Source organism: Anastrepha ludens, chromosome 5 (assembly GCF_028408465.1).
Source record: "Anastrepha ludens isolate Willacy chromosome 5, idAnaLude1.1, whole genome shotgun sequence".
Taxonomy (NCBI): domain Eukaryota; kingdom Metazoa; phylum Arthropoda; class Insecta; order Diptera; family Tephritidae; genus Anastrepha; species Anastrepha ludens.
Window position 1 is genome coordinate 74,479,147 of NC_071501.1, and position 18,868 is coordinate 74,498,014.

Consider the following 18,868-nt stretch of genomic DNA (forward strand, 5'->3'; position numbering starts at 1 on the left):
TCGTCTTTGAGGCAGCAAGAATATTTGGTTATAAATGAATTAATGGTTTCCTTTTATTTCTTTGAATTTGATTACAAAATTTTGTGAGTGCCCTTATCATGCCCCTATGAAAGCTGTGTAGGGTTAAATTCCGCCTTTTGAGGACATGCTGCGGACACGAAAGTACGCTTAGACAGGAGGTGGAATAATCTAGCCACTTGCAAAACCGCGAAAATCCTGTGTACATAGAATGCAGATACATAAATACGTCCGATTCGTACTAGCTCTGTCTAGAAAATAAAGCAGAGCTATCGTAGGTACGAGGTGTGTTCAAAAAGTATCGCGAATTTTGAATTTTCGCAGGTTACTTGTATTCGAAATTCGATTTTTTTGTGGCGATATGTTGGTCCTCATGTCTCTCACTCATGCCGATGAGTTCGGCCATTTTGAATGTTCAGTTAATTAATGACAGCTGCTTTGCTTGCACGTGTTTCGCTTCATCTTCGATTTTTACCTATTCAAAAAGATGGATCTGTATCAAATTTTGTGCGAAAAACAAAATTAAGTTCGCGGATGCATTTCGAATGTTGACTGTGTCATACGGAGAAGCTACTTTGGCCCAAAGCAACGTTTATCGGTGGTACAAAATGTATTCAGAAGGCCAAGGAGATGTGAACGACGAAAAGCGTGCCGAACGCCCGATCACTTCAACAACAGACGAAAATTTTGATGAAGTGAAGAAAAGGGTATTGGCCAATCGTCAAATCACCATTAGGGAAGTTGCTGAGGACCTAGACATATAGATGGGATCGTCCCATTCGATTTTTTTCAATGATTTGGGCATAAGACGGGTCGCCGCAAATTCGTACCAAAACTTCTCAATTTCGACCAAAAGCAGCATCGCATGAACATTGCTAATGAGATGTTATGATGTGGAAACCAAAGCTCAATCATCTCAATGGAAACTGCCGCACGAACCAAGACCAAGAAAAAAGCGCGCCAAGTTCGTTCGAATGTAAAAGTGTTTCTTACCGTTTTCTTCGATTGCAGGGGCATTGTGCATCATGAGTTCTTGCCACAGGGTAAAACCTTCAATAAAGATTATTACCTGCAAGTTATGCGCAATTTGCGCGAAACAATCAACCAGACACCAGAAACGCCCGGATTTGTGGAAGAACAAAAATTGGCTCTCACATCACGATAACGCCCCTGCTCACACATCGTTGCTTGTGCGCGACTTTTTGGCCAAAAACAACACACTAATGATGCCACAGCCACCGTACTCCCAGATCTGGCCCCCTGTGACTTTTTCTTGTTCCCAAAACTGAAGAGGCCCATGAAAGGCCGTCGCTCCGCTACGATTGACGAGATAAAGACGTCATCGAAGGAGGAGCTGAACAAGATAAAAAATTATTTCTTGAAGTGCTTCGAATATTGGAAGAAACGTTGGCACAAGTGCATAATATCTCATAGGGACTACCTTGAGGGGATCAAAATAGATAGCAATGAATAAATAAATAATAAAAAAGAAAACAAAATTCGCGATACTTTTTGAACACTGATAGGCCACAATTTATTAGCGGCGCACGGATACAAGATGGGAATTACACACAACGATAGCTGCAGGGTTTGCAAAGAACTGAGAGATTACAATGAACTTAAACTTAGACTCTAGGATGTGTTTTTATCAAAATTTTGGCCATCAGTTTTCCTTAAGTGTGAACTTTTATTCAACTACGAATAATTGTAGTTTAGCCTAGGTTCCAGTAAATTGATTAGCTTCAGCGTAAAGAAAGATGGTATCATACATTTTTTTAATTTTCCTTAGCGAACTTTTGGCTAAATTCTCATTTTTAATACTCATTCCTTTTCCAGAGTTCCAGTTTTTTTTCGGAAGATTATAAATTGGATACTTATAAATATATTTCTTCTCGATGAGCCAACACTTAAGCATTCAATGATTTGATAAGAAAATAATTTGAACCTACAAAGCTTCTTCATGATTTAATCGAATAGAACTTCGGCCAATTTCGGCAGAAGACGAACTGAAACCAAATCGAACATTTTAATGGTGCTAAGTAATAAACAGCCATGATTTTTTAAAAATCCAGTATTTTTATTGATAAAAAAGCAAAAGAAGATGGACAAGTTTCAAATAGATTAATTTCAGCTCATGACCTTGATTAAAAGTTCTGGAAGGAAACGAAAGGAAAGGAAGTTCACAAAGCCGAAAGAAACTAATGGAAAAATCGGAGGCGTCTCTGATGGCTCTACCGAAATAAAGTTCCAAAAATGTTTCCAGAGCTGTATTAAAGGCTTTTGAGGAATAAACTTGTATTTTGAATTTCCTGAACATATTCCGTGAATTTTTCGATCAAGGTGGTATGCTTATATTTCTTAAAGAAACTTGCAAAAATGTAATTATTTTTTATAGTCATAGTTTAATAGTTTTGGTAGGTTATAATAAAAAAAATAAAATGGTAGCTTTTCTGTATTTTATCCATCCTATCTGCCTAACGAAATAAAGCCGGCTTGCAACAGTGAAATGATCAGCAGTTTGATGTTTGGTTTTTATTTTTTTTTTTTAATTTTTACAAAAACTTAAATTGTATATAATTTAAACCAATTTTCGGCTTAAATTAAGTGTTTTTTTTTGCCTGAAGCCGAACCAAAACTGAACTGCAATTTTGGGGTCGATGCCGAAGTTGGGTAATTCTCTACACTTAATTATCTCTCAAATTTTCTGAATATAGATGGCATGGGCTATGAATTGTGAAATAACAAAGACTTAGGAAACTCACTTTTTTATATGAGACCGTTTTAATGTTTAATGTTATAATAACCCAGTTATTATACAATATTACATTGAGCTAAATAAAAATTACTACTCTAATGTTTTTGGGATCACTAATGAAGATTCTGATTTGATTAGTTTTGATGTTGAAGCTGGTGGATCCACTTTAGCTTTTTCCAGCGCCCACAAATGCATCAAACGAAAAAGAATTATGTCGACCTGTGTAATGCTTACTATATGCATTAAAATATTCGAATTTGTTCTATATTTAATAGTTTTAATCGATTTAATTACCACTCCACAGGCACCGATTACACACTGCTGGAGAAACTTCACGTACAACATGGCAATCGCTCGATTTATGTAAAACCCAAATCCAATCAATCTGCACTCTTTGGCATACGCCACTATGCCGGCGTAGTGATGTACAACCCGAATGGATTTCTGGAGAAAAATCGTGATTCGTTCAGCATGGATTTGCGTGAAATGATTGGGAAATCTAAAAATAAATTTCTCGTCGACATATTTCCAATGGAACTGCCATATGATACAATGAAGAAACAGTTCACGTTGTCGGTGAAATTCCGCAATTCATTGGACCTGCTCATGCGCACACTCGCCGCTGCGCATCCCTTCTTTATTAGATGCATCAAGCCGAATGAGGACAAGAAACCAAATGTGAGTACTTATTGCTTCATAATTTGAATAATTAAAAATACCTGGAGTCTGATTACTTATTCTGATGCTTTTAATTCGGGTTTGAAATATATCTGGCAAAAGCAAAATATTTTGGGATATACAAGGGTCTAAGCGGCAATAAATGCCATTACCTTTCCTTGTTAAAACCAGTAAAATTTATAATTATTATAGTTATTAAATTGTGTCATGTAAATAAATTTTTGAACTGAGGTATATGTCACTGGAAACCCCAACATTCGTAATAGTCAAGCACTTTCGTCATCAGAGATATTCATAATATCACGATCCCTTATGAGACGCCATGATTTCTAGTTTATGTTTCTCACTGTTGCAGAGATCAATTTAAATATTACGAATTTTTTTTCTTAATGCTGCCCGTAAATTTATTCTATAGTCAAGAAAATTTGCCTAATTGAAAATAATATTCATAAGCATTTTAAACAAATTTTCGGATAATTGCAATTGTGTCATAGGAATTCAATGGTAATTATAAAAATTATTGTAAATCTCATTGTCTCATGTTTTTGGTCACAGAACAAATTTAGTGGGTAACAGCAAGCATATTTTTTTTCGCTACCTTAGTAAATACATATATATATTTATGTATGTGTATATAAATTTGATATATACTAATTTTTTTTATCGATTTCACAGTTTCTCGACCGCGAACTCTGCGTGCGTCAGTTGCGCTATTCCGGCATGATGGAGACAGCACGTATACGTCACGCTGGCTATCCCATACGTCACACCTACAAAGATTTCGTCGAACGTTACCGTTTGTTGCATCGTGGACTCGGACCCACCCACACACTCAACTGTCGCCAAGTAACCGAACAGATCTGCAAAAATTTGCTGCCTGCATCAGCTGATTATCAATTTGGACGACATAAGGTTTTTCTGAAAGATGTAGATGATACGTTCTTGGAGAAGGAACGCGCCCATAAGGTATTACAATCGATCATAGCCATACAACGTGGTTTCCGAAAAGTGCTCTTCCGTCGTCAGCTGCAACGCTATCGCGAAGCGGCGCTCATCATACAGAAAGTGTGGCGCAATCACAAAGAGCGACGAGATTTTCTCATCATGCGCCAAGGTTTTCATCGATTAGGCGCTTGCATTGCTCAAAAACGGCTAACGTCTGCTTTTACAATGCTGCGCAGTCGCGTCATACATTTGCAGGCTCACTGTCGCGGTTATTTGGCGCGTCAGGCGTACAAGCTGCGCCAGATGGAGCGACAGCGACGTCGGAAAGAATTGCAAGCATTCCGTTTAGCAGAAGAATTATTAGTGCGGCAGGCAAGAGAGCATCAGCAATTGGAAAAGGAGCGACAGGCGCGTCTAAGCGCAAATGTGGTAACCCAGACAGCGGCGGCAAAAGCAGTGGCGCCTTCCACACGCACAACTGCACCACCACCCACTACAGCACGAACGCCAATGAATGGTGTAACGAATGGGCAGGGCGCTGTAAATGGCATTGATGTGAATTCTATGAATATTAAGAATACCGTAAATGGTACGAATGGTGTAAGTTATATGAATGGCGCGGCGACTGTACCTGTGGGCGGCGTAATTTTGGCGAAGCAAAAACAGGTGAACGAAGCGCAGACGTCCAGCGACAACTTCATCGATGTGGAATCCTCGAAACAGATAGTAGATGATGTTTTTGGTTTTCTCGACGATGCAGATGTGAATGGCCCCGTAATATCGAATGTTAGAGAGAAATCATTGATGTTCGAGCGCGAATCGCGACTCAAGAAAGATATACCCGCTAAATTACTATCGCGACCGGTGCGGTATTATGACCCGCAAAGTATGTACTAAACGCGGTTTTAAATAGGCCACACAAAGCAAATAGAGACTAAAAGAGCGAGTGGTGCAATGGAAGTGGATAGCAAGAAAGAGTCTATAATTAAAAATTATTAGAAATGTTTTGTTTTAAGAAACTTCAAGTTCCAAAAAATATGCCATTGTAGCTAATAATATAACTAAAATAGAAAATATGTATTATACATAATGCTATTCGGTAAATTATTATAAATTGTACAATACGATTTGAGTGCGTTGAAAAAAAAAGATTAAAAAAAAACACCAAAAACAAAAACAAAGTTATTATAGTAAGCTTCATTGGCCACCACAGGCATCTTTTACAATCCACTGATGAGGATCGTATAAAGCATTTTATCTGCCACGGTTCGTCTTTCGCTTGACTTAGATGGAGTATTTTCGGGTCGGATGTACTGGGTTGCCCATATTCGACGGACCCATGTGTTTTTTTTTTTTTTATCAAAGAAAAACACAATTTTTTTGATGTTAACGATAATAATCATTTTACATATTTCGTTCAAGTAGATTTGTTGACATCACTTTTTGAATATGATATCTCTCAAATGGCCGCCTTGGGCCTGGACGGCGTATTGTGCCCGTTTTGCAACATTTTCCATAGTTTTAGCTAACATTTCGGCTGGAATAGTGGCTATTTCCTCACGGATGTTGTTCTTGAGCTCTTCTATGGTCTTTGGCTTATTAATACAAACCTTTGATTTTAAATATCCTCACATCAAACGACGAGGAAACAATTGCTTCAAAAAATCGATTGTGGTGCGAGCTGTGTGTAGTGGAGCGCCGTCTTGTTGAAACCAGAACTGCCTCATACGCTTTCGACGAATAATTGGCACCAGAAAAGTGGTTATCATATCGCGATAACGCTCCTGATTGACGGTAACAGCTTGACCATCTTCATTTTCGAAGAAAAACGGCCCAATAATCGTGGTCCGAGGAATGCCCAACTGCTGAGAACGGCGATTTTGGGATGTCCTTGGCGACGCCTCAACACTGGCCCGTACAAGAGCAATATTCTCATCCGAGCGCCTTGGTCGGTTTTGATTTGGCCTATTTGGATTAGAAAGAGCACCACCAGTCGAAAACCTTTCGTACAGACGTTTAACGGTGTTCTTAGAAGGCGCACTTTTCACATTATTTAATTTTTTATACGCACGTTGAGTTTTCACAATAGACTTCTTTTGTTGAATGTAAATTTCAACAATTTGGGAGCGCTAGCGTGGCATGTACTGTTCCATGGTAAACATCTGCTTGGACTGACGCTTCTAACGCGGTATGTCATTAAGCGATCTGACGACTCTGTCAAAAGATACAGGGTTGCCAGATGGGTCCGTCGAATATGGGCAACCCTGTATTGAGAATGGGCCAGCCATTTTCTTTCTATCGACAAACTGCTGATTAAAAAAAATATCTCTGAAGTGTGCCGAGAAGCAATGAATTCCCAGCCCAGCCGTTTCTTCCTACATTAAAAATCCTCTCTCTAGACCTTAAATACAGTGGGAAATATTACTCAGATGCTGCCCATCCTCAATTCCATTCTATTCAAAACTCCATTCACATAGATTGTCTTTGGCCAATAGTCAGCTTATTAGAGTATGCCTGTATTAGAGTAACTCTGTAAAGGGTGAAGAGATCTTTTCGTTAAGGCCGGCGGGCCAATTAGATGTCCTAAATTCAGTAGTTTTCGCGAAGCGTTGTAGGATGAGAAAAAAAAACAATTAGCCAAATGAAGTTTTAGGGATAGTTTAATATATATTTGAACTAAAAAAAAAACATTTGTACAATCTCCAACAATATATTGTAAGCCGAGTTATCAATAGATTCCCAGAGCGCTTTGCCACTGAAGTATCCAACTGAAGTATCCAACTTCTGTACAAGATACAACTTGCAATTTTCATCTGAAAACAAAAAAAAAAAGATTATTAATTTTGATGTAATTATCTTCGATGTGAACTAAGAAAATTGGGAGAAACACGTAAAATTCGAATTTTTGGGGAAGGTAGAAAAAAAAGTGGTTTTTCAAGGAAAAAAAACTCTTCAACTGGGTAAAAAAGTCGCTTAAAAAAAGTTTTTGGATGTTTTTTTTAGTTCACATAGAAGAGAAAACAATACTGAAGATAACGCATTTTGAATGAAATGGATGGCTCGTTTAGTTTTTTTGCAATCGTGTACATAAATTAGGTAAAATCGTGAAAATGAAAAGCCGAGAAAACGCGCTTCAAAGTCAACAATAAGCGCACGGTTGCTCGACGCCGCACTACGCTCGGCTCTGTAACTCTGCAAATACTTGGAATTTAACTCTGAAAATTTGTGTCTCATGTTCTTGAATATCTAAGCTATTGATTCTAGGAAAAAAAATCGATTTTTTTGACCTTTTAATTGCCCCGCCGGCCTTAAAAGGTCTGTAGGTGAAACGGTCTTGGGATACATTTGATGCTACAAATTTTGTTGCCTTAGTTCCATTAGGTTTTTAACGGTTTATAGGGAAATATATGAGCTGCCGGTATGGCGAAAAGTCCGGTCATTCTTAATTCCGGTTAATAGCTCTGATTACTGCGCTCTAATTTTTTCTATATCTGTTAATCTGTACAATGGAAGTCTTCTTCTTCTTTATTGGCGCGATATGGTCGAGTTTAACAAAGCGCGTCAGTCGTTTCTTTCTTGTGCTAACCGGCGCCAGTTGGACACCCCAAGTGAAGCCAAGACCTGGTCTTTCCAACGCAGAAGAGGCCTTCCTCATCCTCTGCTACCATCACCTGGTACTGCGTCGAATACTTTCAGAGCGGGAGCGTTTGTATCCATTTGGATGACATGACCCAGCCAACGTAACCGTTGGATCATTATTCGCTGCGCTATGTCTATGCCGCCGTAAAGCTTATGCAACTCATTTTTCCAATGGATGTCAGTCTACAGATATTCAGTTGTTATAGTGCCGAATTGTTCAAACAAATAATGCCCAACTTTCTCGGTGGCCTACCGAACAGCGAGAGTTAGTTTTTTTTCTTTTTGTTTGATGAACTTCAAATAATGCAGCCCCTTTTCAGAGAAAGAAACCTAATTGTAGATTATTGCGATTAAACAATGGAGCTTTACGCTTTTGGCGCTAGCTAGGCAATATGAAGTCCCCATGGTTGAGAGAAAATCCAAAAATTGTACATATCGATTCTTAATAAATTTAAATAATCAGTTGTTGAGTTTCGCATATTTATAGGTTTGGTTGCTTTTACTTCTCTTTTTTGCTCACGAGGTACCTATGGTTTATATTCTTTGGTATGGTACACTGCCTAATCTGACTTTCCATTTTTATTGACAAAAGTTTCCTGTTCTAACATCTTCGCCTCAGACCGCTCTCACAGTTCATCTAAAATCGAAACACTTCAAAACTATTATTGAAATTTTATTTCCATCTACATAATCTTGTATTCCACCATTCTGGAGAATCTTTCGTATTCTCTGAGTCATTTTCTTGAACCCGCCTCCGGTTGATACTAATGGACATAACCGACATCAGTGTTAGCAACCACTCAAAAAACTTCCACCAAATATTTTTCAATGTTTTAACTTATTGCAAATGTATTTATACCTGTGTATTTTAAGACTATTGTAATGTGAAATAAGTAAGTACAAAAAATTGATTTGTGCTAGTAAATATATGGATGCATGATTTCAACACATTTGTAACCAATTTTGTATGTAATAAAAATAGAAACGTTTGTATTAATTATAATTGTAGCTAATTGTATCGGCATGCTTGTATTCCAATAATAATAATTTGTGATTGCCAAAAATAAATATTGCTTTTTAAGTGAGCAAATTACGAAAAAGTAATAATCATGCCAATATTTTATATTTTATAAGAGCGTACAATTGTTGGCGTATGCCGATGATATTGACATCATCGGCCTTAACAACCGCGCTGTGAGTTCTGCCTTCTCCAAACTGGATAAAGAGGCAAAGCGAATGGGTTTGGTGGTGAACGAGGACAACACGAAGTACCTCTTGTCTTCAAACAAACAGTCGGCGCACTCGCGTATCGGCACTCACGTCACTGTTGACAGTTATAATTTTGAGGTTGTAAAAGACTTCGTTTATTTAGGAACCAGCATTAACACCGATAACAATGTCAGCCTTGAAATCCAACGTAGAATCTCTCTTGCCAACAAGTGCTACTTTGGACTAATTAGGCAACTGAGCAGTAAAGTCCTCTCTCGACGAACAAAACTAACACTCTACAAGACTCTCATCATGCCCGTCCTAACGTATGGCGCAGAAGCTTGGACGATGACAACATCCGATGAAGCGACGCTTGGAGTGTTCGAGAGAAAGATTCTGCGTAAGATTTTTGGACCTTTGCACGTTGGCAATGGCGAATATCGCAGACGATGAAACGATGAGCTGTATGAGCTTTACGACGACATAGACATAGCGGAGCGAATAAAGATCCAGCGGCTTCGTTGGCTGGGCCATGTCGTCCGAATGGATACAAACGCTCCGGCTTTGAAAGTATTCGATGCGGTACCAGCTGGTGGTAGTAGATGAAGAGGAAGGCCTCCTCTGCGTTGGAAAGATCAGGTGGAGAAGGATTTGGCTTCATTTGGTGTGTCCAATTGGCGCCTGTTAGCACGAGAAAGAAACGACTGGCGCGCTTTGTTAAACTCGGCCAAAATCGCGTAAGCGGTTATCGCGCCAATTAAGAAGAAGAAGAATAATCATGCCAAGGGTTTTTTAATTCAAAGCGATTTTTTTAGATAAGTATGCAGAAATGACCTCCAGCTCTTCTTTTGTGCTATGGTAGAAAGCAAAGCGAGATCTATTAAAGGAAAAACATTGAAAAAACGATGTTAGTTTTCTTAAGAAGCGACAGTAAAGTAAAAGCCTTTAACCCCTTTTCTCTTTTTTCGTCATATATAGATTTAGTTCAAAATAAACCCTTTAAAATTAAACCCCAGTCAAACTTCTTCCAGCAAGCGATTGATATGTAGTCGTTATTCTTTTACAAACATTTCAGTGTAGCAGAACACCTCTGTAAGACAGTAAAAAGTAACTTTGAAAATTAAACGAAGTAATACTTATTTGTTCTTATTTTCAAAAAAGATTTAATGCTTTTGTTTGTTTGTGCTGGACAAATATGTACAACTAACAGATTACCCTACTCCAGAGAACCTCCACCTACTTATTGCAAATTGCTCTACACAGTAATAAGAACAAATTTTAACAACAAAACTATAATACTTGTTACTACCCATCAATCGCTCTGTCTCATTAATTGCATATTTTCTTTGCAGAAACTCCATCGTAAGTAAATATTCCGTACTCTATGGCACGACAATGCTATTCGTTTTTTTGTCATTATAGCCGCATGGGCTATCCGAACTCGCCCGCAAGCTCAATAATGCTTTTTGTATTGCAATAGAACTGGATTTGTGTTTTTTTCCTTGAAAATAACCCGTATGGCTACAAAGTTTTTAAAAAATGACTACATAAATAGGTATAAAAAATATCTAATTGAATGAAATACCCTAAGATTTTATATTTAAATATAAAAAACGAAAACTTTTTATGTCAAACTCGTTCGACCTTGTGGAATTTTACTTCAAATTGTGGACATTACGTTGAAAAAAAAAGATCTGTTCGCGGAGTTTATAGAGCACTTCGTCCATTTTACGTGCGGTTTACTCGCAGGGGTTCCTTATTTCTTAAGAAAGGAGCTGCTGTTACGGTGAATGGCGAACGCTAACGAGCCGAGGTAACTGAATTTTTGTCCAAAAGTCGACGTCTCGATGTCTACATCGACGGCAGCCTCGACGGCATTTGGTCCCAACAAGACGACAAAAAATTCATTCGCACAATATTTCTATTTTGTATTATCATTTTAAATTCCCAAGCTCTTAAAAAAAAACTCTCGATAAAATTCCTAAGACATTTTATTTTCATGACTTCAAAATGATTGACTTATAATGGAAGGTTGAGTCCTATAACCTTGGAAAATTAGCTAACAACAGTAAGACCTCAGACATAATTTTACATAACTTAGACTAACCTACCATACTGGTTAGCTTAAAATCCAGTTAACTTAGAAAGCATAGAGAGCTGTGGGTTTTAGATTCCCAATTTATATATTTTACGTAAATTGAAAGCTGTAAGAGAATCATGCAGCCATAGCTTTTTTTTCATCTCGTTTGAATAAAATTCCTACAAATATGCCATTCAAAGTCAAAAATGATAGAATACAATATTGCGTTTTCCGAATCCGCTAGACGTCATGGCTTAAAAATATGCAAACAAACGGAAGGGAAGCAAGAGCAAGACCAGCAATGGTGTGCATTTTATTCATGTTGGAATTCTTTAGACAACAGTAAGGAAAAGGGCAAGCAGAGCACTGTAAAATGTATAATCAGTTGCTCTACTGCAATAAGGGTGGAGAGAATACTGAAAATGGCTAAATTCGCGAATTGCTATCGTAGTCTGACCAAATAAAAAAAACGTTTTTTGGAAACACCTATCTTTTTTGAACATCTCTGGTTGAAAGCGACATCTGTTAACCATAAACTAATCAAAATTTATATATGATTTCAAATTTTATACTTCAGTTGAACACAAAAAAAGAATTTTTCGATCTGACAATTCATTGTTTATTTACGAGTGGAGTTAACTCTCTTATCGGTAAATGGGGAATAATATTATATACCACACGCGGACCAAAACAGACAAACACCTGCTTGAAGTTGCGGATAGTTCAACTATCACCATGCTAGGGTCGGAAGGCTAGCAACCTACTTTCCTAAAACTCAATATGCTAACGAATCATCAAACAATCAGGCTCGGATAACAAAACCAAATCAATCATCGAAGGCATTTGGCTAACGTACAATGATTAAGATCAGACTATAGAATTTTAAGTCACTGGGAGATAACGACAACATCGCAAACAATTTGATTGCGAGATTTTACGCCCTATGCACCAACTAGGAGTTAAAGGATCCTAGATAATATATATACTTTTATTACGAGTCATTTAAAGTTGACTAATCAATAAATTTTTTGTAATGAAAGGAACAGTGCAGTGATAAAATTCATTGTTTCGGAAGATTTGTCAGCAAGTGAAATTCATACGAGGGTGTTGAAAGTGTTAAAGGAATCTGCTGCTACATTCCCAATTGTGGGTTTATGGGTCTTATGTTATGTGGGTGTCTTGGTCCCACGAGTACAAACTTTAAAGATGAACCACCTAGTGGACGTTCAAAAACACCAGAATTTATTAAGCAATTGCATGATACGGCTTGTGAAGAACCAAGTTAGACTAAAAATTCGAAATACCATAGGCATCTCTAGTGAACGAGTACGCCATATTTTACAAGAAAATGTAGATATGAAAATGTTATGCGGAACATCAGTAGCGCATTCGTGAGAAGTGTTTCAGTTAAATAAATCCACTAAGTAGCTGGATTTTAATTAGACTAAATTTAAATATTACATTTTACCACAAACTTGATATGCAATATAAAAATTGTTCTATGCATTTCAAAAGCATTGGCATGAATATATTTATTTATATAAGTATTTATGTGCCTTCTTTCATTAGTACTTATATGTGCAAAATACATATGGATTTCTATTTCAAATAGTGTACTTTGGTTCCAGGTAACCCAATTCCTTGGCCTTCTTCACTATTGCCAATATGCCGACGAACGTATCCTCACAATGTGGTAATATCTGTATCGGCGGCAAGATGAAACCAAAACGTCCAGTATCACGGAATTCGATGGTGTATGAGAGACGAATACCCTGTGTATTGTAGACCCAGTCTCTTGTCGAACCGGAAGTAAAATCTACACAGAAACATAAGAAAATTCAATAAGTACTTTCAACTATTTCTAGAAGTGTGAAGCTCGATACAAAAAAAAACAAAAATATGTTTCATACTTTTTGAATATTCCTAGGCGTACATATACAGTTTAGATCCACAAAAATTGTTTATGATGTAATTTAAGAAATCGAGAACATATTTTAATTCCTCCTTTTCCTGTTCCCCTTTCAAAACTTTTTTACTTACACATGGACGTAGCTGATGTGCCATATGTGTATTCCGTAGCGTAGGGCAATTCTTTCACCGCATCTGAATAAGCCTTTGCCACTGCCATCAAATCATCGTGATTATCGGTAAGCTCGCTTGTATGTCCATATGGTGAAAGCAACACTTGGCTATACGAGTGAAAAGCGAGCATAATATTGAGACGATCTTTAATGCTAGCTATATAATCGGCAAGAGCTTTAATTTCAGGCTCGGAAAAAGGGTGCGTGCCGGCAAATGTCTCAGAGCATGGATTTGATGAGGCACCACCATTCTCCATCCAATGCGAATCACAATTACGATTCGGATCTGCGCCAATGCATGCCGAGCCCTCCACAGGTTGGCGAGTTTTGCGCCACATGCGATCCTGTAAAAATAAATAGTAAGTAAATAAGTGAGAGCAGCAAAAATTACAAAAAAATTATAGTAGATTCATCTCTAGCTCGCATACCGTTTCATGTGTATAGACAAAACCATCTACATTCAAAACTGGTACAATATACCAATCATAGTTTTGGGCCAAGTTCACCACATCTTCATCTTCCGAAGTGAGTAATTCGTTGATGAACCAAGTCGCGGTAGCCGAGGTGATCCATTCTCGTGCATGTATGTTGGACTCGATGAATATACCGGGATTGCCCGATTTATAAGAGATTTTAATGCCACGTATTTTACGTCCCTCATAGGATGTGCCAATATTTATTTCACTCGTAACAAGTGGATGCGTCGCTAATATGTCATCTAAAAATTCTTCGATTGCTGATAAGGGATAATAGCGCGTCCAACCAAATGAGAGATCATCCGTGGATTTAGAGGGCTGTTCATCATCGATGAGGCTGTAGAGTTCAACCACAACAAATTCTTTTATTTAGTAAAAATAATTATGGACTAAAAAATATTAAAGACATTGAAGTTATAGAGACCCTGCACACAATTTTTTTTTTCTCTTTTGAGATATGCAGGTTTGTATGTAAAACTCTCCCTTTTAAAATATTTTTATGACTTTTGCGAACTGCAAATGTATTTCATACGAGCATAAAGTGTTTTACTTATGTTCTCACCTTTGCACGTTTGAGACCATTACTTCCAAAGGCAGATTATGGGAGCGCGTATAGTTTTGTAGATGTATGAGCTTCTGTGGGTTTACCATAACATGAACTTCTTTGTCATCGCTGTGCCATAAATTAAACTAAATAGTAAAGAGTTTATTATCGCAAATATGTGTAGAGCAATGAATTAGCGGAGTTTAGTTTAAAATGCAAAAACAAAAAACGATACATCGGCTTTCGCTGGGTTGCTTGCTTATCAATACATGGATATATTCGTGTTTTTTTATACCCAAAATGCAAATATTTTTTAGTTTGGTGCTTATTTCTTTTTTAATTGAAGCTACCAAAACTGTAAGTTAAAAAAAATGTGTATAATTAAATAAAAAGGATTTAAAAAATATATTTATACAATATATACATATGAACACAAAGAAGCTAATATAGACAGTGTGGGCAGCGCATCAGGGCAGTATACAATCCAGAAGTATAGTCCTCCTTGCCACCTTAGAAGTAAGGAACGGCTTCAAAGCACCTAGGAATAAGATTGAACCCTTCTAGGCCCAAATACAGCACGCAGCGGAGAAAGCCGCTAAGATGACATCCTTACTCAGTATACTGATGCCAAATATAGGGGGTCCAACGGGAAATAATGATGGCTACCACGCTCTCCGTTCTCGTATACGGAGCTGAACTGTCGGCAAATGCGCTAAAGGTAAAGCATCGATCCAAGCTCTTAGCTTCGGTACAACGAACGGCAGCCCTGAGAGTTGTGTCTGCCTACCGCACAGTATCAGGGCAAATCTGCAGCACGCGAAATAAGCGATGAAATGCTAAGGCTATGGCAAGACTGCTGGATTAACGCAACACGTGGCAGATAGACGGCTAGATTTATAAAAGGCGTCACCACATGGAACAGCAGGGACTTCGGCGAAGTCAATTTTTATACAGCTCAAATGCTTTCGAGGTACGGGTATTTCCAGAAATACCTGCTCAAAATAGGGAAATGCGAACACTCCACATGCATATACGGGGAAGCCGCCGAAGATGACCCTGAACACACATTCTTCCAATGCATGCGTTGGGCACAATACCGTCGAATGCTGGAGAATGCAGTTGGTCACATCACCACTGAAAATGTAATCAACAAGTAGCGAGGAAACGTTGGCGATCATCAGTAGTATCGCGGAAAGAAATCTCCTCTCTTACATCATATAAGTTTGGAATAAAGTACATCAAACATTAAAAAATTTCACATATCCTGTATTTGGTTGTTCAAAAATCTCTATGCGCTTTTATACTAGAGAAACAAGCAAGTACCAGGATTTTCGTTTTTTTTGCAATAATTTATTTATTTTTATTTCTTTTAATCAGATTTGAACTTACACTTTCCGCATTTTCAGCCAATTTCTCGATCATCTGTCGCTGTTCTGCATTTTTGGTTTGGATTTTGAACACTTTAAAATTATCATAACGCACTTTTGACGCACATCCAACAGCCACGAATATGGCTAAAAATCCGAAAACAAGTATTAAGCTTTTCATTTCGTGCAACTGCCAAAGGAGGATTGAACCGAATTAAACTTTAGGTCTTGTTAAATAACCAAAGAAGTCTAAAACCAATAGATTTATGATGTGGTTCTACCTAATCTAATTGCGTTTTATTAACGATAAGCCTCTTTAGGTGATAAAGATGGTGCGGCAAAAATGATGTGTGCCCAATGTACTGAATTGGAATTTCGGATCTAGCAACAATGTTGTTAAAAAAAGTATCTTGCAACATATTGCTAGCAACATTTTTCTAAAATATGTTAAGGTGCATTATTTTGGCAAAATTTCCATTATTAGTGCGTCTAATAAAGAGGGCAATCAGCTAGTGGTTTACTTTTGAAAATACCAAAAAATTAACAAAAGCCAATTTTTGCAGTATATTATCTATTGGTTTATCAATAAGAAGACGAAAATTAGTTTATTCAGAAGAGCAAACATTCCCAGTATTTATGGAATACGGTTTCCTCAGTTAGCATCGCAGTACCCATCTGTTAATCCAGTTTTTCCAGACCTTGGCGAGAATTCCTGGCACTATCTCTCGAATGGCTTGCTCGATATTCGCCGTAAGGGCCTCTGTATCGTTAATGGATTGAACGCATTATAACGTTTCTTCACGATACCTAACGGCGCCAAATTACAGCCCAAAGGTGGAAAATTGAAAACGCAAAACGGCTGACAATACGACTACTAAACTTGACGCGCAACAGATCGATTGTGGTACGGGCGATGGGCTATGATACGCCGTTCTGCTCATACCAAAGATCGCCCAAGTCTGTGTCTTCAGTTTTGAGACTCAAAAAATTGTTTATCGATTGAGAGAGTGCTTTGCCCAATAGATAAGAAGAGCGATCCTGCAATCTGCGTAAACTACCGCACTATAAGCTGGCTTAGCATTGCATATAAAATCCTGTCCGACGGATAAGGGGTCTTCGCATCTTGGGCAGCAGTAGATCAAACGGAGAATAATTCTTGCCGACACGTGTTACTTTGGACTCAGTAGGCAATTGAAAAGTAGAGTGTTTTCTTGAAGGATCAAACTTATACGCTCATTGCCGTCCTTCTATATGGCGCAGAAGCATGGTCGATACCAACAGCAGATGAAAAAATCGGGAAGTATTCCAAAGAAAAATTCTCCGTAAAATCTTTGGTTCCTTCCGCGTTGGTAAGGAGTATCGTGTATGTTGGAACAGCAAGCTGCATGAGCATTACGGGGGCATGTGCATAGTTAATCATGTAAAACTACAGCGACTGCACTCGCTGGGTCATGTTACGCATTTGAACGAAGACGTTTCAGCAAGGCGCATGTACACGGTGCCCCAAAAAGGACACGAGGAAGGGGGGTCCATGCTGGACTGGGAACTATGCTGTCATTGGCACTTCTACGTTTACGTACAGTTTTTCCGATAACTGCAGTTGCGGAATTTTTGCTTGTTATTATAGCCTCCGAAATGAAAATGCGCTTTGCTAAAACAGAAAATATAAACATTTTTCAAAATAGCCCTTCTAATAAAAAAAACCATTTGCCCATCGCAGACGTGCGGCCTTCCTTTGTGGAATAACATAAAGATGGACACCACAAATTGGAGGAGAATAATGAGCTACCCACAGCTGATTCCATTTTAGCTAATTATTTTGTTTCTATCTGTCAATCTTTGCCACAGATTTTGACACTGCAGGGACTAAAAGCAAATACAAAATACTACTGTTGCTGTTGCTATACTACTGACACCTGTTCAATGTGCCTAAGAGCTACCTAAGTTTTATAAGAATACGAGTATAATGGACATAGCGCAGTAAATGAAGATCTAAGCCTCCTAGGTCATATCATACGTAGAGATAAACAAACACCTTAACCCTGAAAGTGTTCAATAGAGGTGGTGGAGAGAAAGATGACTCCCCTCTATATTGGAAATACTGGTTAAAAAATAATATTGCTTCCCATTGAATAGCAAGAGAAAATAGTGACGCGTCGGCCAATTAAACTGAAGATCATCCAAGTGCTACACGAAAGTTCAATGGACTTAGCGAATACGAATGAGCTTAATATTCAACAAGCATAAAAAATTGCGAGACACAGATTATACATACTAGGTTGTTCAATAAGTTTTGTGGTTCGATCAGAGAGGACGTTCCTACTAGCGTACACTTTTTTTTGTACACTCTTCATATGAACGTATGTGAAGATTCATTTTAATCTGTCAATTCATGTTTTGTTTACAAGCCATTTAGTATCGACGTGTTACAGTATTTTCTACAATGGAAAAAATCAAGTATCATGCAATAATTGAATATCTATTTTTATTTTTGGAAGGTTTAAAACCAAAGGAAATTTGTGAACAAATTTTGAAAGTGTATAAGGACCTTTCGTCATCAATTAGCACGATAGAAGGGTGGGTTGCTGAATTTAAGCGTGGTCGGAGAAAACTTAAAGCCAAAAACAACAACAACACCAGAAATCGTGGGGGGAAAAATACGGGTATTATACTGAAAAATCGTCAAGTGACTGAAAGAGACTTACCAGCAGCCATAGGCATCTCATTGGACAGTGTAAGCAATAATTTGACTGAAGTATTGGGTTTCAGAAAGCTGTGTGCACAATGGGTGCCGCGTTCTCTAACAATGGAACAAAAACATTTTCGAATGCGACTTTCTCAGCAACATTTAAGGTGTCGATTAGTGGATTCAAAACAGGAGGCTAAAGAGTGGTGTGGGCCTGATTCTTCGGCTCCGAACCGAGCTCGTGTCCTGAAATCGTCCAAAAACTTGTTAGCGTCAGTTTTTTGAGATGCGAAAGTGGTTTTGTTTGTGGATTAAAGGAAAAATATGTTAACGAATTCCCAGTTTGCATAAGCTAAAAATTATTTTTCATCAGGGCAATGCATCGTTTCA

At 38.0% G+C, this 18,868-nt stretch overlaps 2 protein-coding genes across 2 annotated transcripts in view; one reads left to right on the top strand and one right to left on the bottom strand.

Annotated features, from left to right (window-relative positions):
* Positions 1 to 7,174, top strand: part of LOC128863112 (unconventional myosin-VIIa) — a 38,179-nt gene extending 31,005 nt beyond the window's left edge. Inside the window, exons 5-6 of the mRNA XM_054102061.1 lie at positions 3,078 to 3,451; positions 4,127 to 7,174. Of these exons, the coding sequence (XP_053958036.1) occupies positions 3,078 to 3,451; positions 4,127 to 5,293 (1,541 nt within the window). The 3' untranslated portion in view covers positions 5,294 to 7,174. The remainder of the gene's footprint in view (positions 1 to 3,077; positions 3,452 to 4,126) is intronic.
* Positions 7,175 to 12,873: 5,699 nt separating this feature from the next.
* LOC128863320 (zinc carboxypeptidase-like) lies at positions 12,874 to 15,997 on the bottom strand. Its single transcript, XM_054102433.1, has 5 exons — positions 15,815 to 15,997; positions 14,444 to 14,571; positions 13,834 to 14,218; positions 13,365 to 13,749; positions 12,874 to 13,140 (listed from the first exon to the last, which is right to left on the bottom strand). The coding sequence occupies exons 1-5, from the start codon at positions 15,971 to 15,973 to the stop codon at positions 12,929 to 12,931; spliced, it is 1,269 nt and encodes a 422-aa protein (XP_053958408.1). The 5' UTR covers positions 15,974 to 15,997; the 3' UTR covers positions 12,874 to 12,928.
* Positions 15,998 to 18,868: the final 2,871 nt, after the last annotated feature.